The sequence below is a fragment of the Nerophis lumbriciformis genome, linkage group LG02 (genome assembly GCF_033978685.3).
Source record: "Nerophis lumbriciformis linkage group LG02, RoL_Nlum_v2.1, whole genome shotgun sequence".
Lineage (NCBI taxonomy): Eukaryota > Metazoa > Chordata > Actinopteri > Syngnathiformes > Syngnathidae > Nerophis > Nerophis lumbriciformis.
Window position 1 is genome coordinate 30,867,421 of NC_084549.2, and position 25,739 is coordinate 30,893,159.

A 25,739-nucleotide genomic window follows, 5' to 3' on the forward strand; every position below is an offset into this window, starting at 1 on the left:
ACCCGTTAGAGCAGGACTATTCAAATGGACACATGTTGGTACGATGGCATTATTAGGCCAACACTTGGGAGACAAACATCTTTGCAGCAAATTGCTAAAAAACAGTAAAGAGTGATCCTGTTGTATAGAGGAACTTGGACAACTGTAAACACGTTGGAAAATCCTTGCATTGACATTTTAACCTTGCTAGTAAACATACAACAATGTAGTGTTTACCGTAAGTGCTGTCCCGATACCAATATTATGGTACCGGTACTAAATTGATTTTGATTGCATTATTGGCTTTATTTTAACAACAAATCTTATGGTATATTAAACATATGTTTCTTATTGCAAGTTTGTCCCCAACCTACTCAGTGGCCTAGAGGTTAGAGTGTCCGCCCTGAGAACGGTAGGTGGTGAGTTCAAACCCCGGCCGAGTCATACCAAAGACTATAAAAATGGGACCCATTACCTCCCTGCTTGGCACTCAGCATCACGGGTTGGAATTGGGGGTTAAATCACCAAAAATGATTCCCGGGCGCGGCCACCGCTGCTGCCCACTGCTCCCCTCACCTCCCAGGGGGTGATCAAGGGTGATGGGTCAAATGCAGAGAATAATTTCGCCACACCTAGTGTGTGTGTGACAATCATTGGTACTTTAACTTTAACTTAAATAAAATAGTGAACATACAAGACAACTTGTCTTTTAGTATGCAGTAACATATTGTGTCATTTATCATTCTATTATTTTGTCAACATTATTAAGGACAAGTGGTAGAAAATGAATTATTAATCGACTTGTTCATTTACTGTTAATATCTGCTTACTTTCTCTTTTAACATGTTCTATCTACACTTCTGTGAAAATGTATTAATCACTTATTCTTCTGTTGTTTGGATACTTTACATGGATCGGTACTTATCAGAGGCGGTATAGTACCGAATATGATTCATTAGTATCGCGGTACTATACTAATACCGGTATACCGTACAACCCTACAACAATGTGGTCCAAACTTGGGATTTACATAACTTGAGGCGTTTCTCAAAGCAACCCTTTAAGTCCTCTCCTTTTTAGTTTTTACAATTTTTTTTGTAATGTGATTCATAAGGTCTTGCTGTAGCTTTTTAAAAAATACATATTTATTTGACTTAAGAAGCAGTCAGTATGTTCAACCTCTTTCATAGCAGTAGTTTCATTTTAGGTCCTATCTTTTTCATCATTTGGCCGATGTGGCGGGCTGTGAGTACAGTTAAAAAAACTTGTGAAAGACTTAACATTTTTGCAGTAGATTCTTAAAAACACCAGTGTGCTGTCATGAGACTATCCTTTTTTTTGCAGATGCTCCTTAAAAACAGCAGAGCACTCCTATAACTCGGACAAAATAAACAGATCAAAATCAAATATCTACTGTAGAGAACGCAGGTTCTCCGGAATATACTAGCTCAGTGGCCTTGTGGTTAGAGTGTCTGCCCTGAGACTGGGAGGTCGTGAGTTCAAATCCCAGCTGAGTCATACCAACGACTACAAAAAAATGGGACCCATTGGCACTGCTTGGCACTCAGCATCAAGGGTTGGAATTGGGGGTTGAATCACCAAATGATTCCTGAGCGCAGCTCATGCTGCTGCTCACTGCTCCCCTCACCTCCCAGGGGGTGAACAAGGGGATGGGACAAATGCAGAAGTTCACCACACCTAGTGTGTGTGTGGCAATCGTTGGGACTTTAACTTTATATACAAAATAAGAAAAATAGTGAAGGGAGAAGTCTATTTAGTTGGATGTTCCTGCTTTAGAGTGTTTTATTATCAAGCTTTATCCGTGTTGTTTTAGGTGTTAATACATTACATTTACAGCACAAGATACAGACATGAAAACTCCTTTGTTCCCAATACCATCAACAAGTATAACCCTTCACTAGAAGGCAGGGGTGTCACATGGACGATGCGAAATAATGTTTTCTTTTCATATTTTTTAACCATACTTTAGTGTTCTTTTTGATCCATCATATGTTAATGTTCTGCACTGTATATGGTGTTGCTATTTCCTGGCGATGAATACATCCATTTTCTACCACTTGTCCCGTTCGGGGTCGTGGGGGGTGCTGGAGCCTATCCCAGCTGCATTCGGGCGGAAGGCAGGGTACACCCTGGACAAGTTTCCACCTCATCGCAGGGTCAACACAGATCGACAGACAACATTCACACTCACATTCACACACTAGGGCCAATTTAGTGTTGCCAATCAACCTATCCCCAGGTGCATGTCTTTGGAGGTGGGAGGAAGCCCACGCAGTCACGGGGAGAACAAGCAAACTCCACACAGAAAGATCCCGAGCTCAGGATCGAATCCAGGACCTTCTTATTCTGAGGCACACGCACTAACCCCTATACAATTCTATCTAATTCAATATCTGATCCCATTTAAATCTGTTACTTTTGGAGTCTCCCTCTTGTGGCCGTTTGATAGAATGCATGTTTGTACCACCTCCAGAATCTGTCATAAAATTGACATTGCGAGAAATGAGGCACGTTGGATATATTTCTTTAATTCATTCGTCCATCAAAGGATTTACAAAGCTTGCGAATTAAACGCAGTATTTTTTATTTTTTTTTACAAAAACAATATAACGACTGAATTAAGAGAATACAGCTGCACATTGTCAACATGTCAGACCAGCGTGATGCAATGTGCAGAGAGAGGCCTCCTGGAAAGTCAGCAACGAGCCAATTCTTTTACAAATAAAATCATGCAATATTAATCTTCAGCTGTTAAATTTATTGTTTCAAATTTGGCACCATCCTAAGAAATCAGCGAGGGAACCGCAAAGCCGTATATAAAGAAATATCCTGAAATTAATTGAAAAAGATTGATCTTCAAGTACCTGGAGGCAATGACCTTAAATTTCACAGATGTCTTTTTTTTTTTTTTTTTTTTATAAAATACTCACATACAACTGCATGATTTGTACAAGCGTAGTAGCACTAAACGCCATGTAGCAGTCAGTGCTGTGCAACACATATTCAAGAATAACTACTGATAATAACTATATTAACAAACCATCGTTGACAATTCATCATAAAAATTTGTAAATGCTATTTAAATACCATGTAAAGGAGATGTCTCGACAGTGTGCTTTTTCTTCCCTAGGACCCAGAACACATTTTAAAAAGTGTGCTCAGCCCGGTGTGGCGGTGACACGGCTCTCACGGGGATTGGCACGGAAAAAACTTACTGAAGAAGGAGCAGAGGAACATGCACGCCTCTGTTTCGGCGTCAAAGGCCGCGCCATTCACTCAGGAAACATGCCCAGCAAACACACCATGGCCTGGAACTTAAGAAAGTATTCTAATCAGAAGCTTAAATGGAAGTAAACAACACAGGTACAGAGAAAGCATCAGGATGGCGGCTGAGAAGGTTTATGAGCTAATTTGGAGCAAAAGGCTTGCACAGTGATGCTGTGACGCTTCAACAAACAGATGAGCGTTCTTCTCACCGCATAAGTGACTTGGATGGCGGTTTGGGCTCTCTACTCCAATTTTTCATTAGTGGAAGCAGTGAAATGTCACGTTGTAGCTTTCAGTGCAAATACTTAAAGCTTGCTCACTGAAAGGCACTACGGATGTTCAACACCATACAGAGATGGACGATGTACTGGGCACATGTCTGTTTCCTGAGGCATGTTCAGATCTAGCACAATAAAAGCTTCGAAAAAACAACCAAACACCTCTCATCTCATGAAGCACTGAGCAAGGCTGTTCTCTAATAACAAAGCAATAACAAACCTATTGAACAAGACATGAGACCGGGCTCCCCCGCCCGCGGAATCTCGCCGACCAACACCAGTGTCCACCTGGTTACACTCAACTGGACGCCCACGGCAAGTGGCTTCAGGTGCGGTGAAAACAGAGAAGCCAGGCGACGGCGCGCCTGCAGCCTGTGGCGCTCGGCATGCAGCTCATCAGAGGATGGCGCAGAAGAACTTCTTCTCCCGGAACGGGTTCTCGGAGGCGGGTACGGGCACGATGAGAGGGTCCTCGCGTATGTGGGCGTCGCAGTACGCCATCAGGTCTGCGGCGGCTTTGGACACCTGTTGACAACAGACAGGCAAAGTTATGGCCTGGATAGAAGACAACCCTCAGAAATATAGCACAAATTCGTCTTTTTTCAGTGAAATTGGTAGACTTTAATAAAGCTGTTGGATCTGCTCCATTGTTCACCAGTAACTGAGTCCACCCAGGATTTCACTGGATTTTTTGTGTGTGATTGTTGTGGCCCAAAATGCCTGATTTGGCAGCTGCTTTTTCACAAAGTCGCAGCAACTTCGCTGTAGGAGTCTAAATGTTGTTTAAGTTAATGTATATTTTATGGAAGGTGCTTTATGTTTATTCAGCAAAAACGGAACTATTTACTTTATTTGCATAATACGAAAATGTATATATTTGCATGCTTAGAATAATTATAAGGTACACTTTATTTGTAATTATTACATTTGTCTAAATAATTTGATGACGTAACTGTTTGATTGCATGTATGGCGGAAGGATCTGTGTGGTAGGTTGGTTTTTGGACACAGTGCATTATGGGTAATGACAGTCAGGTGCAGGGGAATTGAGCCACACAGTTTTTTGACCTCACTCTTACTTTTTCTTAGTCTTGCTTTTTCTAACACCTACTGTAACAAACTCTCTTTATTTTTGCCATTCATTTGTTCCCACATCGTTATTGTTTTACGTTTTTGAATAATTAAGTGACAAGTAAACGATACAAAACGAAGAGCGTCTGGAGTTTGTTTGTTGTTGCCGAAGCAAGCGGAGCGAGGGAGAAAGTAGAGGAGCGTCAAGCTAAAGGCTTCATTAGGAATCTATAATCGCATCAGCTTGTGGTTTCACACATTTGTTTATCAAGGTTTTACAGTAGCAAAGGGATACCTACTGTATGTATGATGACATCATTAGTTGCAGTTTGCCTGACACATGAAACGTGACACAATGGGGGGAGGGGGGGGGGGTGCGCTATCCACTTTAACTGCCAGATGGCAGTAGAGTTTTGAATATCTTAAAATGTGTTTTGTGGCAATTCCAACTTTGACCACAGCGTCAGTTGTTATGCCCTTTCCATCTTTTTCAGTAGACTGCATTGCAAAATGCATAACCCCAGATCCACCCAAAAATGAGGCCACATGAATACCTTCCCTACTGTAGGTGTTGTGTAACCTTGACCCCAAAAAGCAATCAATTTAACAAATCGAACAAAATAAGCTTTACTTTATGAAATGAAAATACCTTAATTTGAGGGATTTTCTCAGCATTTTTAGGTGTGCTTCTTGGCAGGGGGAAGCACCAATTAAATTAATTTCAATGGGAGACGTTGATTTGAGATACAAGTGTTTTGAGTCAAGAGCTACGCCACAGAACCAATTAAGCTCGTAAGTTGAGGTACAACTGTACTATCTTTCTGAAAACAGTTCTTTAGATTGTGCATGTGTATCTGACCTTGTGTCCATTGGGGCGTTATTTGTTTCATCCTTTAACGTGGTCTGAGGAGAATATCAAACTTTAAAACATGCTTTGTTTGCCTCGAGGCTTTGTTCTAAGTGGAAAAATGACTTTAGATGTTGCAGAGTGCTCAGAGTGGAAATAAAGGCAAGGTTCCACTCGCAAATGGAGAAGTAGAGCAGCTGCATTAGCGTGATGACCGTATCTTAATGATCTACATGGAGAACACAGACATCTGATTTCCTGGAAGCTGGGCTGAGTACAACCATGTAAACACTATGCGTCTGATGTATTAAGTTACCAAATAAGTGCTAAACTCCGTTAAAAAACTGGCGCTACATTGCGTGTGATCTACCAACACTGTGTGTGCAATGGATAACAAGTGGAAAAGTGGTGCTGTAAAAAATTAAAGACGCAGTGCTAGTACTCACTTGTGATTGACATCGTGGGAGTGGTATTGATTTAACAATATCTTCATTGTGAGTGGAGGAGAAGTGCACTGCATTATGCTGAGAGCTGTTTCTAACGTTTGGGTTACCTCATTAAGGTGCATGAGCGGGTCGAAATATTACAAAACAGTTTTCAGCGTGATGTAGGACAGCCTGTGCCACTGCAACCACAATAACATATTTGTAAATTAATTCCTCCCTGACATTTTCAATCAAAACTGATCATTAAGATCGTTCCATTATTTTTGATGCAGCGCATGTCATTGTATAGTGGTAATAGGTGACATTTTCACAACTTTTTCCTTTGTATATCCCAAGACAGCGCAGAAGAAAATCAATATTAAATGTTAACAAATGAAGTAGGACTGTTTGGGACTCTAGAGGGACTTGGGAAAAAAGACATGAGGGACTTCAAAGCAACAATGTATCACCGTATAACAAGACAATCTAATAGTACAATAACTTTTTCTTTTGTACTATTTTTGTTTACTTTTTTGTGAAAAAAAATAGAAATAGTCATAGCATGAGAAGAATTTTGTAAGAATTACCGGTAAGTGGTATTACAGTTAAGATGTTGCAATATTAGGGGAATAACGTGAGGAAAAACACGTAAATTATGAACATTTACAATATTTATTATTATACAAAAGTGTTACCTTTACATTGTTCCCAGTATTAAGTCAAATATTTATAGCTAGAATTCACTGAAATTCAAGTATTTCTTATATATATATATATACTTATATATAAATAAAATAAATACTTGACTTTCAGTGAATTATAGCTATATATATATATTTATATATATATATATATATATATATATATATACACACACACACACACACACACACACACATACATACATACATATATGTGTATATATATATATATATATATATATATATATATATATACATATAGATAAAAGAAATACTTGATTTTCAGTGTTCATTTATTTACACATATACACACACACATAACACTCCTCTACTCATTGTTGTATTTGTAAGTGCAATGCTTTTCAGCCAGTAGCACAGCCTTTGAAGGAGCATAGGTATGGGCAGTGTAATATTCTGGGTTGGAGTCAATAACCAGGCGAGGTGATGAAGTTACATCTCTTTACTTCATACTTCAGAACCGACTCCCACACTTGAAGTCAGGGTGCGCAATACAAGGTAAACCGTTGGCCAACCAAAAAGTTGAACACTATACCCAAAATTCACCAGGAGATGGCAACAAACAACTTAGATCACTCTATTACAGGCAGCATTTGTGAAATTTAATTTGCAGGAAAGGAGTGAGTTTAGGGTTGAATTGTCCATCCTCGTTCTATTCCCTGTCACTCGTCGTTGCCATGACTGTCTCTTCTTCGTTCTTCTGCTTCGTCTCCTTGTTGTGTGTGCAGTTGTGCACTCGCCAAAAGTCGTAGATGTTATAACGTGACTGGGCCGGCATGCTATTTATATGAAAGAAAAGCGGACGTGACGACAGGCTGTTCTCACTAAGGTCCGCACGGATCTGGAGGGGGCGTGCCTTAAATCCGGCTGTAAATCGGGAGAAATTCGGGAGAATGGTTGTCCCGGGATGTTTTCGGGAGAGGCACTGAAATTCGGGAGTCTCCCGGAAAATTCGGGAGGGTTGGCAAGTATGGTTTAATGAGTAAACTACTCATAATATGAGAAGATATGTTATTATAATCTGCTTTTATGAGAATGAACTGGTAATATTACAATTGTATTACCAATCTTATGACAAACGGCACAATTCCAACAGGTTTTACCTCCCGTGCAAACACTTTTGTCTTGTGAGTCCGCGCTTCCCTGGACACACAACAACACTTCCTCATTCTCCGCCAATCACCTTTCAGGCATGGATGGTGCGTTTGTGACAATGGAAAAAACTGACATCAAATCCAAACCACACACACACACATAAAACATTATCACTAGCTTGTCGTTATAGTATGAATCGTGCAACAGAAACCGGATGTAAACAAAACACATGCCACTGTGACTGTCTAGACTAGAGCGTTGTCAGCATGTCTGCAATGTGAATTTAATTTTTATATATAATGCAGATATACCTGTGGATAGCCATCTACAAAATGTGCAAATATTAAGAGGACAGTGGTGGCTTTTAAGAAGAGAAAGTCCAACTAGAGTAACAGCGCCAAGCAAGTGTAATGTCACGCTAGCTTTTCGTCAGGGACATCGAGGGACAGAAGTTAAGAGTCTCTAAACTCGAGTACATTCTGTAATAACACCAGAAGATTTGTGATGCTCGATTTGTTGCTAGTTGTTTTTAACTAAACAAAATAAAGTCATTAAAAGTCTGGAAAAACTTGAAAAAATCTCAAAGTACATTGTACAAAAAAGAGCAACAATTGAATACAGCAAAACGATAAAGCATTTTCTTAATACTAATTCATAATAACAGAATTGTTTTAAATGTATGTTTACATTTTTTTAGCCTTTTTAAAGAAAATCATATCATCATGGCAAATTACTCAATGACGTCATGGTGACCACGCCCTCACCGCCACAGGTATTTTGGCAGTTTATGGGAAACCCTGTATTATTACATTACTTTATAAAACTACTGTAGTTCGTGTGGCTTTTCGCTGAAATTTGAATACTATTTCAGTGTGGTCCTAATACTACTAATAGTAGTTATTGTTCAATACCCTCCTCCAGATGACCTCATTTAGTTATCGTGACAGTACTCAAGTCTGCACAGATGAGAATATTAACAAAGACTTTCATTAAGATAAGGATAAACTGCATAATTACTCTGATAATCAAAGTGAATTATAGTGCAAATGTGGGTAGGTTTTCTGTTGAGAAAGACAGTGTGTGTGTGTGTGTGTGTGGTTAGTGTCCAGACTGGCTGTAATTACACTACAGTCCCACGATGCACAGAGAGTCCTTGCAATTAACACAGTTCATGTTCCTTTGGCTGATTGAGCGATTAATGAGAAGGTCCCTGAATGAGCCGCCGCTCTTGTCACTGATACACACTCCGAGTTGTCACGTCCCTTAATTAAATCTACAGAATCAGCAGACACTGACAACACTGCTTCCCTACCGCGTCCGTCTCCGCTCTTTATTCTGCTTTCATTCACAGATGCACTCATCTTCACAAGCTATTTGATTGAATAAATAATAAACATTTGCTTATCTAAGTTAGCAGGAGACATGAGACGGAAATAAAAAATGTTTTAAAAAAATGCATACAATTTCCATTCTATTCATGGTGTATCATTATTAGCGCAACCAGCAGTCATACAAACAGAAAATTCTCTCTAAATTGGATGCATTCATTCAATGACAGATGGATGAATGGGTGTGTGAGTAGGTAAACAAATGAGTGAGTGGACACATGATGGACTAATGAAGGATGTATGGGTCGATGGATGTGTGAGTGGATGAACAGATCAGTTAATGGATGAATAAATGGGTGAATGCATTTCAACTAGGGACATAATGATATAAACATTTTATATCACGGTTATCGTGACCAAAATTATTATTGTTAGCATTATTATCACTGTATTGTTGAATGTGCTTACACACACTGAAATATTTTGACCAAGTACTTTTTTCAAATAACTAAAATAAATAGAAACACTACTATTTTGCATGTTTTGTTTCTTATGCTTCACTTCGAGTGTTTTAGGCTTAGTATTTTATCTGCTTGAATAGCTAAGCTTTTACTGTTTTAAATATTGGTTTGTACTGTAGCACTGTAAGGTTTATCTCAATAAAAAGTGTAAGAAAAAAAAAGATTTATTTCAAAGAAAAGTGCGTAAAAATAAATCTATCTTTCACAATCAACCTTCACCGGAGTAGGATTGCAACGCAGAGATGAAACGAATAAGAACAATGACAAAAAGTGCACTCAAAAAGGCGTGAGGGAAACAACAAAAGATGCACACAAAAGGTGTGGAGAAAACGGGAATCGGGGCAGTGTCACAGCAACAAGGAGCGTGAGTGGAGCCAGAGCAGAGGAGGAGGTAAAATGATTGGAAGGGTGAACCATCAGGAATCTACTGGCGCCGAGTGAATGAACTGAAGAGCTTAAGTAGTCAGTAGGAAATGGGTATCAGATGTGTGTGCAACACAAAACAGACATGCGGCAACAGAACTGCCAGATCATTTATTATTACATTGTGGCGTCCTACTCTGTTCAGCGGTCCTTGAACGTACCTCAGTCTTGTATTCCTCCGGGTATAGAACAATCACTCTGTACTAAGAGAGCACAGCTTGTAGGTTCAATGTACACAACTGAATATCTTAGTTGCTCAGACAGCAATCTGTTGATATAAGTTTAGATTGGGGTATGTCGTATCTTAATGGGGATAGAAATGAACGTCTCTTGTTTTCATGTTAGCATGAGTTTATCAAAGTGCAGTTATCAAAGTTTTTTGATAATTTTAAAGTTAAAGTTAAAGTACCAATGATTGTCACACACACACTAGGTGTGGTGAAATTATTCTCTGCATTTGACCCATCACCCTTGATCACCCCCTGGGAGGTGAGGGGAGCAGTGAGCAGCAGCGGTGGCCGCGCCCGGGAATCATTTTTGGTGATTTAACCCCCAATTCCAACCCTTGATGCTGAGTGCCAAGCAGGGAGGCAATGGGTCCCATTTTTATAGTCTTTGGTATGACCCGGCCGGGATTTGAACTCACAACCTACCGATCTCAGGGCGGACACTCTAACCACTAGGCCACTGAGTATTATAGTAGTTATTATATTATTTATAATTTAATACCAACGGTAGTTTTACCACGATTATCATTATAACCATTTATCACTACGTTCCTAGTTTCAACTAGTTCCAAAGTGCTACATAAACAAAATGGTAATAGCAATGTGTCCTATTTTAAGTCTTGCAGTTTTTTCTGCCTTCCAATTGGATCCCCAGAGCACACATGCACAAGTCGACTCACTCAGCATATGGTACCAGATGTAGTACCTAATAGCACCTGCTTTTGTAAATGGAGTGCTATTAGCGAGTGGGTTCATGGCAAGTTGACTCGGTACTAGGGTTGTACTAGTAACATAAAATAAAATCTACAGTATACCGTGTTAGATATATCACAGCCTACTGCAGCGTTTCTCAAAGTGTGGGGCGCGCCCCACTGGTGGGGAATAGAGACATGACAGGTGGGGCGCGAGGAACGGGAGGAAATTTCACTTAAAATTTTTTTTTTTAATTATTATATTCTTAGATTATTTTTTTTACTATGCTTTCATTTTCTATACACACTGTAAATCACTTTGTGATTCTGTCTGTGAAATCCGCTATATAAATAAATGGAAATTACCGGTACTTAGTTTTACTGTAGGCTTTATATTTCTCGGTACGAGCGAAAGTTTGACAGACATAGCAACAGTAACTAATGGGGGCGGGGCTAAGCGGAACAAACTTTCGCGCGGATGGGTAGCAGGCTAATATGTGGATCACAATTACACAAATATATGCATTTGTGACTCGCACCTCAAAGGTCATCGAGCCAGAGCCAGCGCCTGCAGAGAAACAACAATCTGACGGGCACACACTGTGTCATTCACCGGGAAGCACTCGCGTCAAGGCAGCTCAGCCCCGAACTCAATGAGGTTTTAACAGATGTTGTGAGCGCGGTAAATTTGATCAAAACACGACCACTGAAAGCGCGACTGTTCTCTGCACTGTGTGAGGAAATGGGAGCTGATCATACAGCCGTGCTGCTTCACAGTGAAGCAAGGTGGCTCTCCTGGGGGAAAGTGCTGTCACTTGCCCTGTCTTGCCAAATGCATAGCTCCTCCTTTTTTTTGCAAAGATTGCAAAGTGGCACTTTTATTGTATTTATTATTGAACTTGATGCAAGTTATTTGATTTATTATTGAACTTGATGCAAGTTATAACACTTTTGTTTGATTTATTATTGAACTTGATGCAAGTTAAAACACTTTTTTTTTTTTTTTTATTGAACTTGATGCAAGTTAACACTTTTTTTGATTTATTATTGAACTTGATGCAAGTTATAACACTTTTGTTTTATTTATTATTGAACTTGATGCAAGTTATAACACTTTTTTTGATTTATTATTGAACTTGATGCAAGTTATTTGATTTATTATTGAACTTGATGCAAGTTATAAAATTATTTATTTATTTATTATTGAACTTGATGCAAGTTATAACACTTTTCTTTTATTTATTATTGAACTTGATGCAAGTTATAACACTTTTATTTGATTTATTATTGAACTTGATGCAAGTTATAACACTTTTTTTTTATTATTATTGAACTTGATGCAAGTTATAACGCTTTTGTTTTATTTATTATTAAACTTTATGCAAGTTATAACACTTTTTTTGATTTATTATTGAACTTGATGCAAGTTATTTGATTTATTATTGAACTTGATGCAAGTTATAACACTTTTTTTGATTTATTATTGAACTTGATGCAAGTTATAACACTTTTTGATTTATTATTGAACTTGATGCAAGTTATAACACTTTTTTGATTTATTATTGAACTTGATGCAAGTTATAACACTTTTTTTGATTTATTATTGAACTTGATGCAAGTTATAACACTTTTATTTGCTTTATTATTGAACTTGATGCAAGTTATAACACTTTTTGTGATTTATTATTGAACGTGATGCAAGTTATAACACTTTTTTTGATTTATTATTGAACTTGATGCAAGTTATAACAGTTTTTTTGATTTATTATTGAACGTGATGCAAGTTATAACACTTTTTTTGATTTATTATTGAACTTGATGCAAGTTATAACACTTTTGTTTTATTTATTATTGAACTTGATGGAAGTTATTTTATTTATTATTGAACTTGATGCAAGTTATACCACAGCTGCACAGTTATTTTATTTATTATTGAACTTAATGTTATTTTATGTTATTGAGTTCGAATGTATACATCTTGATGTTCAATAAATTTGAAAATGTTAAAGCTTGGCATTAGCGCTCTGTTGGGGCGATGGGGGCAGGTGGGGCTTGAAAACTCCCCCTTGTCCAAAGTGGGGGATGACAAAAAAAGTTTGAGAACCACTGGCCTACTGCGATAACGATATATATCTATATATTATTTGGTATATAAATGATAATACAACCATTTTAAGAGGTTACAAAGACTCCTAATTTGGCTGCTGACATACAGTATACAGTAACATATTGGTTCAATTCCAATTGTTGTCATGCTCCGTGTCCCGGATCATGTTTTGTTCAGTTATGTTCTGTTAGTTTTGCACTCCCTTAGTTCCTGTTTTGTGCACCTCTGTTTGTTTTGGTTTCCATGGGGATTAATTTGGTTCACCTGCCTCTGGTTAGTGGTCGGCACGCTCACCTGCTGTCAAGCACTAATCAGAGAGCTATTCATTCACATTGCTCGCCACACTCTGTCTGGCTTCACTGTTTGCATTTGCAACAGTTACGTTGGTATTCTTGTTTCCTAGTTCATGATTCCAGTGCTAAGTGGTTACCTTAGTTTCCCGTGCGACCGGCACGTTTTCCTTTTACTTGTTTCCTGTTTTTGGTTTAAGCTATGATTTATGAGAAATAAATAATCTCCTACCTCACGCTTTCGTCCGGAGTTGTCCGTCTGCATCCCGGGAGAACGACCCCGCAGAAAGATGCGACCCCAACGTGACGATTGCATTATTTTGTCAAAACTATTATTAATCTACTTGCTAATTTACTGTTAATATCTGGTGACTTTCTGTTTCAACATGGTTCTATCCACATGTCTGTTAAAATGTACTAAGCACTTATTCTTCTGTTTACATTAGTTTTGGGCAATACTACACATTTGGGTTTTAATCCAATAAGTAGTTACAAGGGCAGTACTGATCGTACCAATGCTGATACTTAAAATATTGTAATTCATTGAATGATTACATTTTTGATCACAGTAATAAATCAGACAAAAACAAAGGACGGTGTAAAAATACCAATTAAATATTGAAATTATTTCCTTCTATTGGTTGTGATTAAAATCCTTTGGTTTTGCCCTTACAGTGTTTCCTGAGATTGTAAACAATAATAAAAATGACAAAAGATCTTAAAAAAATGAAAAGTATCAATCTAACACACTGCATGTAGTATAGACTATATAGTTGCATTCGCTCATTGTCGTGGGGATTGTGACCTCAAAAAGGCAGGACACAGAAGGCAGCGTGCAGCTGAAAGAGTATTAAATGTACAGAAAGTACAAGAACAAAAATAGAGTGCAGCAGAAAAAAGGCACATAATAGCACAGGGGAAGCTGTGTGTGAAAAGCTAAGCTTAACTGAGAGCTAACAGAAAAAAAAATACAAAAACTAGACCAACAAACACCAATGACCATGTAATTCCACTGTGTAACTCCAACAATGATCCAACAACCAACTAAGCTGAGAGACAGGATTCAATAGTCCTCAAGTGCTCAATAAAGTTAAAGTTAAAGTACCGGTACCAATGATTGTCACACACACACTAGGTGTGGCGAGATTATTCTCTGCATTTGACCCATCACCCTTGATCACCCCCTGGGAGGTGAGGGGAGCAGTGGGCAGCAGCGGTGGCTGCGCCCGGGAATCATTTTGGTGATTTAGCAACAGGTGAAAACATAATTACTAATCACCCACATGGTGGATGACCGTGCTCAAAAGCAGAGGTGACGCTAATGCAGAACAAGACAAATGGAACAGGAAGTGGAGACAAAATAAGATCGCAAAACAGGAAGAGAACCAAAAACTGAAAAAACACCCCAAAAAACAAGGAATGACCTGGCGTAACAGGTCATAACACATATACTGATACTATACCTGGTATAGGTGATATTTGTGATGATCCACCCACATTTGTTTACATTCAAGAGCTCCAGCTTAGCGGTGAGCATATCCTCCTTTAGTGTGTCATGTAGAATGTTTATCTAGTCCTCGTCCTCCAGTGCTTCACTGACATATACCCGTGGACAGCAATCTTCAAAATTTAAGATGACAATGCTGGCTTTTAAAGAGAGGAAGGCCCCCAGCAGCGTGAAGCAAGTCTGACATCATGCTCTCTGCACCTCGAGTCGCTTTTCGTCACGGACATGGAGTGACAGAAGTAAACACAGTCTCTAAACACAAGTACAGTCTACAATAACATCGGAAATAGATGCTAGATGTGTTTTTTGTTTTAAATCTAAAAGTACGTTATACAATAAACAGAAACAATTGAAAAATGGAGCCAAACCATATTATGCAATCAATAACAGATTTGTTTTAAATGTATGTATAATTTGTTTTGCCATATATAAAGACAATATAAGCAATATATAATAATGTGACAACGTCATATTGACCAAGCTCCTAACCACACCCCTAACCACGGCCCCCACCGCCACAGGTATTGTGGCATTCTAGGGGAAACCCTAGGTGGCGACGAGTCCAGGGTGTACCCCGCCATCCGCCCGAATGCAGTTGGGATAGGCTCCAGCCACCCCCGTGACCACGAGAATGACAAGCGCTAGAAAATGGATAGATGGATGGATGGGGAACCCTGCACTTGTAGGAAACTTACTTTATTTGCCGCCATGGAGGTGAGGATTACTGACTTCCAAGCGGCTTTGCACTGTGGAGGGACGTTCGCAGGAATGCTACATTGCGTTGAGGACGCGTTTGTTCTCTGGTCGCGGTCAAATTTGCTGGACAGAGCTAGAGTGTGTCATCAACATTTATTATCACGATATAATGATAGCATTAAAGGTTGTATTGTGGGCCAAATGTATATCATTTATATTGTCTATATCGCGCAACACTGATAGGAAGAGAATAATTTACACCTAAAGTTACGTAACTAGTAGAGATAGGATTTATGACTCTTTGAAGAGTTTCTTTCAAGAGCTGTTTAACCCTATTTCAAATTTTTTTAATAAACAAAATAAGATATTTTGTCAGCAAATAAGACTTTTAACGGGAATGCATTCGGTTCTTTTGTGTTTGCAGACTATTACATTAACTACTGTATAAATCACACGAGGACCACTAAAGGTGAAGAATAGTTCCCTCTGACAATATAGACTAAAAATAACTATTGCCACATGAAATTGTAGGAAAAAGTCAAAAAGCAGATTAATGAGGCTAGTAAATGTTGAAGTAAGGTTTGGGATAATCTATGTTTGAAATGCAGAGAGGTTCCTTCCTGCAAGCAGCTCTAGTAGTGCTGAGTATGGCTGAAGGGTGATGAGTGGTGATGAAGCTGCATGGCAGGGTTTCAGCCTTGTCTGTGATGCTGAGCGAGCAGCCTTCTTGCCACTATGGGGAAATCTTTCTCAGAACACACAGCGGGCATAAGGAATGACATGATGACGCAAACATTAAACTCTACATCGCACTCCTGAAACTTGAAATATTGCAAGCTAAAGATTATAGAAATAGTTATTACAAGCTTTTCAAAAGTCAATATTTAACCACATAACGTCTTACGCTGCAATAAAAAAGCTTCCAGGAAAGTGCTAATCGATTATTGTTCGCAGAGAAGACTAACTGCTGTCACTGAGAAGCGAGGGGAATGTTCTGTCATCTTTTTTCTTCAGCTTCCCGCTGTGCACACCAGAGCAAAGGATCCACAAGACACCAAATCTTCCATCATATCTGATTTTGTAACCATCTTATATTCTTACTCGCCACGGGTGAGCTGGGGCCTATCTCAGCTTTCTCAGAACACCCTGGACCCTGAATAAATCCTCGCTGAATAAAACTACGCCATACAGTGGTTAAAAGAATTGTTTGCTTAGAGGGCGCTAAAACTTTCTAATGTGTTTGAAGCATTGTATTCCACCTGTGTCGAGTTGTCCAAATCTCCCCAAACTTGTCCCAAACGTTTGTGCTGGTCTGTGCAGCAAACTTTTTCGTTTGTGCCGTTACGGTTTTTAAATTATTCCAAAATACATTTTCTGACTAGTGATGTCATCCAGACCTCCCACTTTGTCCAAATCACCCAAAAACGTGTCCTATTTGTTGGTGCTGCAAAATATATGGTCTAACTATCATAGTTTTTAAGTTAACGTTTTATGGTTTTATGTTATTAGTGTGTAATTAACGTGCTATTAATCATAACGACCCCAATTATGTAAAAATCTCCCCAAACTTGTCCCATTCGTTTGTGCTACGTTTATGCTGCAAACATTTTTGTTTGTGCTGTTACTTTTTTTTTTTAGTTTTTTTTTTTATGTTATTAACACGTAATTAACGTGTTAATAATCATGACTAAACCCTTACTGCGTCAAAATCTCCCCAAATGTGTCCAGTTTGTTTGTGCTACTTTTTTTTTTAAGCAAAAACGTGACTGCAAATTGTTAGTTGCTTTTGTCAGACTGATGTGTGTACACAAGCATGAACGTCAAACAAATTTCCCAGATTGACAAGCAATTTTCATTCGATATACAGTACAGGCCAAACGTTTGGACACACCTTCTCCTCATTCAATGTGTTTTCTTTATTTTCATGGCTATTTACATTGTAGATTGTCACTGACGGCATCAAAACTATGAATGAACACTCTGGTTACTTCTTTGCACACTCTTGGTATTCTCTCGATGAGCTTCAAGCACACCTGTGACGTGAAAACCATTTCAGGTGACTACCTCTTGAAGCTTCTTAAGAGAATGCCAAGAGTGTGCGAAAAAGTAATCAGAGCAAAGGGTGGCTATTTTGAAGAAACTAGAATATAAAACATATTTTCAGTTATTTCACCTTTTTTGTTAAGTACATAACTCCACATGTGTTCATTCATAGTTTTGATGCCTTCAGTGACAATCTACAATGAAAATAGTCATGTAAATAAAGAAAACGCATTGAAAGAGGAGAAGGCGTGTCTAAACTTTTGGCCTGTACTGTAATTAGTAGGTATGTGACAATCGGCCACTGACCTACTTATCTCCATTGCAGCGATGGCTTTCCCCAAAGTGCCGCGACTTTGAAATTTCTGGGTATGATTTCTTGAAGTGCCATAATTCAGCACGCAAAATTTTACATCTCAATATCATACAAATTAAACCCGAAGGTATGTTTGCAGCGCTTTACTTATAGTTTAAGATGTTTGTATTCATATCTGTTCTTATAATCCTGAAATAAGAAATCAATCTAAGCATTGAAATATGTTTTTTTGTGCTAGCTGAAATTGTCTGTCCACCATGAAAATCCACAAAAAAAGTGTGTAACATTTCATCCAGAAAACTCCACTATGGTCAGACATTATCATACTCATACCAAAGACTATAAAAATGGGACCCATTACCTCCCTGCTTGGCACTCAGCATCAAGGGTTGGAATTGGGGGTTAAATCACCAAAATGATTCCCGGGCGCGGCCACCGCTGCTGCCCACTGCTCCCCTCACCTCCCAGGGGGTGATCAAGGGTGATGGGTCAAATGCAGAGAATAATCTCGCCACACCTAGTGTGTGTGTGACAATCATTGGTACTTTAACTTTTAACTTTAATGCACAATTATTCGCTCTCACTAGTGTTTTATGATGTTATTAAACCTTTCACAGTTTGTATTCAAAATGGTATGCCTATATCGTAAGAGTACTCGTGCCTCTAATAAACTAAATTAAATAGTAATTAATTAATTAATCAAGTTTAGCTTTTTTTCATTAAGAGATTTTCTTTGGGTTACTGAACTAATCAATTTGCTTTTTACTTCATGCATTTATGACAAATAAGAAGGGAGCTATGATGTTTTGAAGGTATTTTTTCAAAACATAGGTCATACATTTCTCTATTGTCTTAATGAATAATTTCGGACAAAAAAAGCGACCAATTCTTAAACTTCAACAATTCATAGCTCCCTTGATATTTGGCCTACCACAATGGTTTAAGTACCATTGGAACATTTGTTCCAATGTTTTTAAAAAGGTATGGATTGATTTGAAATATTTTGCATTTGAAATTTACTTAACTATAAAATGCAACCGCTTCACTTTTTCCACATTTTCTTTTAGTTACATCCCTATTCCGAAATGGAATAAATTCATTTTTGTCTTCAAAATTCCACAGACAATACCTACAAATGACAATGTGAACTTTTTTTTTGCAAGCATATTTAATATAAAAATTAAAAAAAACACACATGTACATTATTATTCACAGCCTTTGCTCAATACTTTTTATTGATGCACCTTTGGAAGCAATTACAGCCTCAAGACTTTTTGAATATGATGCCACAAGCTTGGCACACCTACTGTATCTTTGGGCAGTTCCGCCCATTCCTCTTTGCAGCACCATCTCTGAACATTGCTGCATTCATCTTTCTCTCTATCCTGACTAGTCTCCCAGTTCCTGTCGCTGAAAAACATCTCCCACAGCATGATGCTGCCACCACCATGCTTCACTGTGGGGATGGTATTGGCGTGGTGATGAGTGGTGCCTCCAAACATGACTACTAGTATCACACTAAAGAGTTCAATCTTTTCCTCAATAGACCAGAGAATTTTGTTTTTCATGGTCTGAGAGTCTTTCAGGTGCATTTTGGGGATTTTTTTTATACTAAGAAATGGCTTCTGTCTGATTGGTGGTTTGGTGCTGAGATGGTTGTGCCTCTGAAAAGTTCTCCTCTCTCCACAGAGTAATTATGTAGCTCTGACAGAGTGACCGTCGGGTTCTTGGTCACCTCCCTGACTAGACTAAGATGAATGCAGCAATGTACAGAGACATCCTGGATGAAAACCAACGCTTCCCATCCAATCTAATGGAGCTTGAGAGGTGTTGTAAAGAGGAATGGGTGAAACTGCCCAAAGATAGGTGTGCCAAGCTTATTGCATCGAATTCAAAAATAATTGAGGCTGTAATTGCTGCCAAAGGTGCATCAACAAAGTATTGAGAGCAAAGGCTGTGAATTGTTATGTACATGTGATTTTTTTATTTTTAATAAAATCGCAAAATATAAAAATAAAAATCACATTGTCATTATGGAGTATTGTCTGTAGAATTTTGAGAGCAAAATATATTTATTGCATTTGTTATTAAGGCTGTAACATAACAAAATGTGGAATAATTGAAGCGCTGTGAATACTTTCCGGACCCACTATAATTAGTAACTGTGAAAAATATACGAATGATGTAAAAATGCTACATAAAAACAGTGCTTGTGCTGGTAATAACATTTTATGATGGTGGCGTTTTGATCTTAGAACGGGCTACTAAATTTCCATAAAGTCCTATGAGGTAAAATATTTTAAATCCCGACCAGCACCCCAAAAGATATTGGTGTTTAACCGCATGTCACCATTTTGCTTCTGCATTTAAAACAGCTGGCATGGAAATGTAAATGGAAAAACGGACAACCGTGATAAGCCAGAGCGGTATTTGGTTCTTTTGTTTGTGGCAACAAAATATAATAACAATAATATAATAACATATTTTTGATCCTGTTCAGACATAAATGGCTAGGCTAGGCTAAACTAAGCTAAGCTAAGCTAGGTCATAATCACCAATCAATACCAAATGTGTTGCTTTTATAAAGCGCATATTTGATATGTTTTAGTGGAAGAGGTGAAATAATTTTTCAGTGTTAACAAGAGTGTTAAAGCTCCGTACCTTTATCCTGTCCATGCAGGCCTCCATCTTGAGCTGCTCCACAGCTTTCCTAGCGTGGGAGATGCTGGCTGTGCTGTTGTTGGCGATACCGTCCTTCATGGTGCTTCCTGTCACGCAACATGTGGGCATCATTATTTGCTCATAATTCTTTCACCTACGGTGGAACACGCTAAAAGTTGTTGTCTGATGGTCGGTTGGTAGAGCGGCTGTGCCAGCAAACGGTAATACTAACCTTCGGGATTTGTACCGCTGTTTATCATTATACCGTTTATCGTTACGTCCCGAAAGGTGCGTAATAAAGACGTGTCATTCAATTCATACAATCGCTCCTACTTAATAATTAAGGACAGCCGACATCTTGCACACCTGAACAATTAAAAATAAGCCACAAAGTCAGGATTGCAATAATCCAGCAAATCTCCAAAGATGGCTATGCCTCTAAAGCTCCGAAGGATGCCTTCATAGGGTGAGTACCGGTAGTTTTATTTTTGTCCAAAAAATACCAGGGAAGAATGGGCTTCATTGTCACAATAGTTACGCTTCGCCACCAGAGCTCACCTACATAGTCTTCCCTGAAGTAAGCCAGCTACACTTGAGATGAGAGGACATGTCAAAAAGTAAATATTTATCTGCTCAGTATTTGTTATATCAGAGGTGTCAAAGTCGTTTTCACTGAGGGCCACATCACAGTTATGTTTGGCCCCAGAGGGCCGGTTCTAACAATGAATACTATTATTACACCATTTTTAAATGCATTTTATTAGTAGATTTTTTTTTAAACTAAAATTAAAAAAAATATATGGTAAATTGAAATATTTTCACCTCAAAATTTAGTGTATATTACTGTAAATGGAAAAACAGTACTGCTGTTTTTATGGTTAAAAAAGGCAGCTCAGTTGCCAGAATAACATTTACATTTGTTTTTTTACTTTAAATTAAAAAGCCTGCAATTTTACAGTACAATTTTGACATCTGAGCTGCCAGTTTGTTTTGTTTTTTTACCGCACATCAACAAATGTAGATTTTTCGGTGTATTACTGTAAATGCCAAAACGACACCAGTTTTACAGTAAAAAAAAAAAAAAGTACTGTTTTTCTTCATTTAGAGAAAAATGCTGTAAAAACCACAGTAAATTTCACAATTTTACCATAAAATCTATTGCTTCTTTTACATTGCACAATTTGATGGATAACTTGCTTTGAAATCATTAATAGTAGTAGTTATTTCTATTTAAAAAATGGTTTGAATGTTTGATAATATATTTTTGCATAATTAGACAATATTTAAGTTAACATAATTTGCGATTAGATGGAGTACATATTTTTTCTCTCTCCCAAAATAAAAAGAAAGAATGCATTTAGTTAGAAAAGTTACAGTACTTTATTGATACATATTATTTGCAGGCTTTCGAGGGCCAAATAAAATGAAGTGGCGGGCCACATCTGGCCTCCGGGCCTTGAGTTTGACATCTGTGTGTTATACCAAACAATTGTTGTTACCATCGTTCCATTTAAGGTGCGCGCTTGCGCAAGTGCTCACTGCACACAGCAAATGTATGCGGTGCACAAAATCAAATCAAAATCTGGACTCTAAACAAAATAAACATAATACTTATAAAAACACGGTTTGTCTATAAAAGCCGAAATAGTAAAATTGTTTGTACCTGACAATTTCCTCTGCAGCCTTCATCAGAGGTGTCACATGATGTTGTTGTGACGGCACCTGATAAGTTAAACTCGTCAGGTACAAATACACGTACTATTCAGGCTTTTATAGACAAACCTTGTTCATATACATTTATTATCAGTACCGGTAGGCCAAATGAACCTCTTCACTTCAAACACAATTGTTTCTGGAGGATTTTGCGATGCAGCTGTGAGTGACAGGTGACAACAAGCAAAACGGTTTATTGTTGGCCATAACCACACCCAAAACATTAGTTAAAAACTACTATCTAGCAAAACTGGTCATTGTCTGCCGTACAAACAGGCTTAAACCAACTCTTTGTCATCTGTCATATCAACAGCAGGCGCTTGCACCAACACACACACACACACACACACACACTCATGGCACTTAGCCAGTGATGCGTTTATGGCCACACAAAAAGTGGGACAGCTCAAACACCACACATAAACTGTAAATGCCAGGTCGCTACATGACTTCCCAATCAGATGTATTCTTATTCTATTAATTAATGAAGAATGTTAATTTATAGATATTAATCATGTAATGTTGTTTTTGATTACGAAAATGCTCATTTAAATATATTCTTTACAGACAGAAAGTCACAAGAATGTTCACTTTATCCCATGCTTACATCTCATTGTGCAACATGTGAATGTTTAAGGGCAACTAAATGTGATTACAAAGTAGGACCCACGCAGACATAAAATCATATATATTACAAAATAATGTCATGGAAATGACTGCTGTCATTTGATTACTATAATGAGACATTTAACTTGATATGATGACAGGTGTGGGACAGGTGTGCTTCTGGTGTGGCCACAGTGTGCACGTCTGATATTGCTCACATGTGCTCCAATAATTGCTGGGTAAGTTTTTATGTTCGCTCACACACATGAAAAATTACCTTAAAAAAGTGTGACAGAAAAGCTAGTCTAGATTGTTATTAGCTAGCTATTTGCTACCTAGCCTTAATGCTAGCAAGGCATCTGGGGTTAGTGGTCACATATACACATACATTCATAAATTACATATACAGTTGGGAAGGGATTCATTTGGCCCTATTCTAGGGTGGATCTTGTGTGAGAAGAAGGTTGGGGGGAGTTAATCAGTTTGCAATGCAGTCTGCTAAAAATGATTGAAAGCGCCATTCTAGATAAAAACTGACACTGTGGTTAAAGTTAGAATTGCCACAAAACACAATTCAAGATCCATCCATCCATTTTCTACCACTTGTCCCTTTCGGGGTCGCTGGAGCCTATCTCAGCTGCATTCAGGCGGAAGGCGGGGTACACCCTGGACAAGCCGCCTCCTCATCACAGGGCCAACACAGATAGACAGACAACATTCACACTCACATTCACACACTAGGGCCAAAATATTCAACATTTTACTGCTGTCTGGTGGCTAAAGTGGATATCATGCACGACACGTTTCATGTGTCAGGTAAACGATGCGATGAATGGGGCCGCATTCTCTTCCTACTGTACAAGACGCTGGCCTATGCAATTAAACTTTCACATTTATTTCTGCCTTTTAAAAAGTCAGTGTGGGGTTGTCACATTTCAAGCCAACACACTTTAGCTTCAATTGAGTGTAAGAATGACTCTTGCACACTTGAGTAAAAAGTTGGACAACTAACCCCATTCTCCCCATACCAGCAGTGCATTAATATAGGTGCACAGTACAGCACTTTTGTATTATTGTGTGAATGCTTCAAAGCATTCACACACATGGTTTTCTACACCAAAATTCATCTATTTATTAAACTTTTTCAACTACTTCTTCCGCTCTACCTTCCACATTTTTCACCCGATTCAAACCGTTCCAACTTCAAACTGTTCAGCCTATTCGGGAATCGCGGGCTTTCCCTTGACAAATTCCAAAAATTCCCAGATCTCCCAGAATTCCACGTTTTCCGGGACATTTTTCCCCATTCAAAATGAATTGTCCATTTTTCAAACTTCCACTATTTCCACATTTTTCAACCGTTTCAAACCGTTCCACCTTCAACACATTCTACCATCCTGGAAATTTAAACAACTTTTTTTCCAAGTTAAAAAAAAAAATCCAGGATTTTCCAGAATTCCAGGTTTTCCGGGACATTTTTCCCATTCAAAATGAATTGGCCATTTTTCAAACTTCCTCCATTTCCACATTTTTCAACCGTTTCAAACCGTTCCACCTTCAACACATTTTTAACAACTTTCTTTCCCAGTTCAAAAAAATTCCAGGATTTTCCAGAATTCCAGGTTTTCCGGGACATTTTTCCCATTTAAAATGAATTGGCCATTTTTCAAACTTCCACCATTTCCACATTTTTCAACTGTTTCAAATCGTTCCACCTTCAACACATTCTACCATCCTGGAAATTTAAACAACTTTTTTTCCAAGTTCAAAAAAATTCCAGGATTTTCCAGAACTCCTGGTTTTCCAAAGCCCTATTTCCACCCTTTTTTTCCTGGCGACTACTCCTTCCACATTTTTCAACGCATTTCAAACGGTTTACCGTCAAAACATTTCTCTTAATCAGGACAAAAAACTAAGTTGTTGTTTTTTTAAACCGGAAACATTTCCGGTTTTCCCGAAATTCCGTAACCACCATTTCTCAATTCAACGTGTTACTACTTCAACATTTCTCGGTCGATTGGAAAAATTCTATCACCAACCATTTCAACTCATTCAGACCATTCAAGTTTTTTTTTACTATTTTCAAAAAAATTCCCTCTTTTCCCAAAACTCCCAAATTCTTTTGGAAATTCCCATTGGAATCAATGGGCCATTCTTCCAAGTTCCACAACTCCCACATTTTTCATCTGATTCAAACCGTTCCAACTTCAAAATATTTTGGGAATTGTGTGCTCTACTTCAACAAATCTAAAACAAATTCCGGGATTTCAGTTCAACGTCAGCATTGGAGCATTCACACACAATTCCTTCAGGAATTGCCTCATCTAGTTGTAGATGTATTTGTGACATATACATGCAAATCTTCCCTGCTCCTAATTAAAGGCCCAGGCTTGACCCCCTCCCTTCCTCCCAATGACGTGGTCATCAGCCTCCACAGGAAATGACACCTGAGCACAAATGCATTTTAAATCATGGGTGCGGTGCAGCTGGTTGCAATAATCATATTATGTTGTATATGAAAGAGGGGATCCCATTGAAAGGAACGTCAGGTTAATGTAAATATTGCCTTTCATCCTGGGCTTTCCCCATTCATCCTCACAGAGGCGGCGAAACAAACATGGACGATAGTGCACGAGCAGCAAATTGAGAAAAAAAAATGGACACGTTCAATACAATGACGGATGCTTACCTGAAATGTGTTGCTGCTTTTCCCCCCCAAATGTGAGGTTGGGCTTGACTCCACCCTACACGCACACAAAGAGGAACTGTCAAATTTGAAGAGAGAGTGAAAAAAAAAAGGGGGAAAAAAAGGAGGAATCCCCCCCACAGGCTCGTCAAAGCGGTGGATGCCGCTGTCGGAAGGCTGGAATGTGGCCTGGGCAGCAGGTCCGCTCCGTGAGTCGTGCGTGTT

General features: G+C 38.5%; 1 protein-coding gene across 1 annotated transcript; it reads right to left on the minus strand.

Annotated features, from left to right (window-relative positions):
- Positions 1–2,508: 2,508 nt before the first annotated feature.
- Positions 2,509–25,739, minus strand: LOC133606595 (guanine nucleotide-binding protein G(I)/G(S)/G(O) subunit gamma-4). Its single transcript, XM_061960694.2, has 4 exons — positions 25,656–25,739; positions 25,518–25,572; positions 20,510–20,616; positions 2,509–4,070 (listed from the first exon to the last, which is right to left on the minus strand). Exons 3-4 carry the CDS (start codon positions 20,606–20,608, stop codon positions 3,942–3,944), a joined length of 228 nt encoding a protein of 75 aa, XP_061816678.1. The 5' UTR covers positions 20,609–20,616; positions 25,518–25,572; positions 25,656–25,739; the 3' UTR covers positions 2,509–3,941.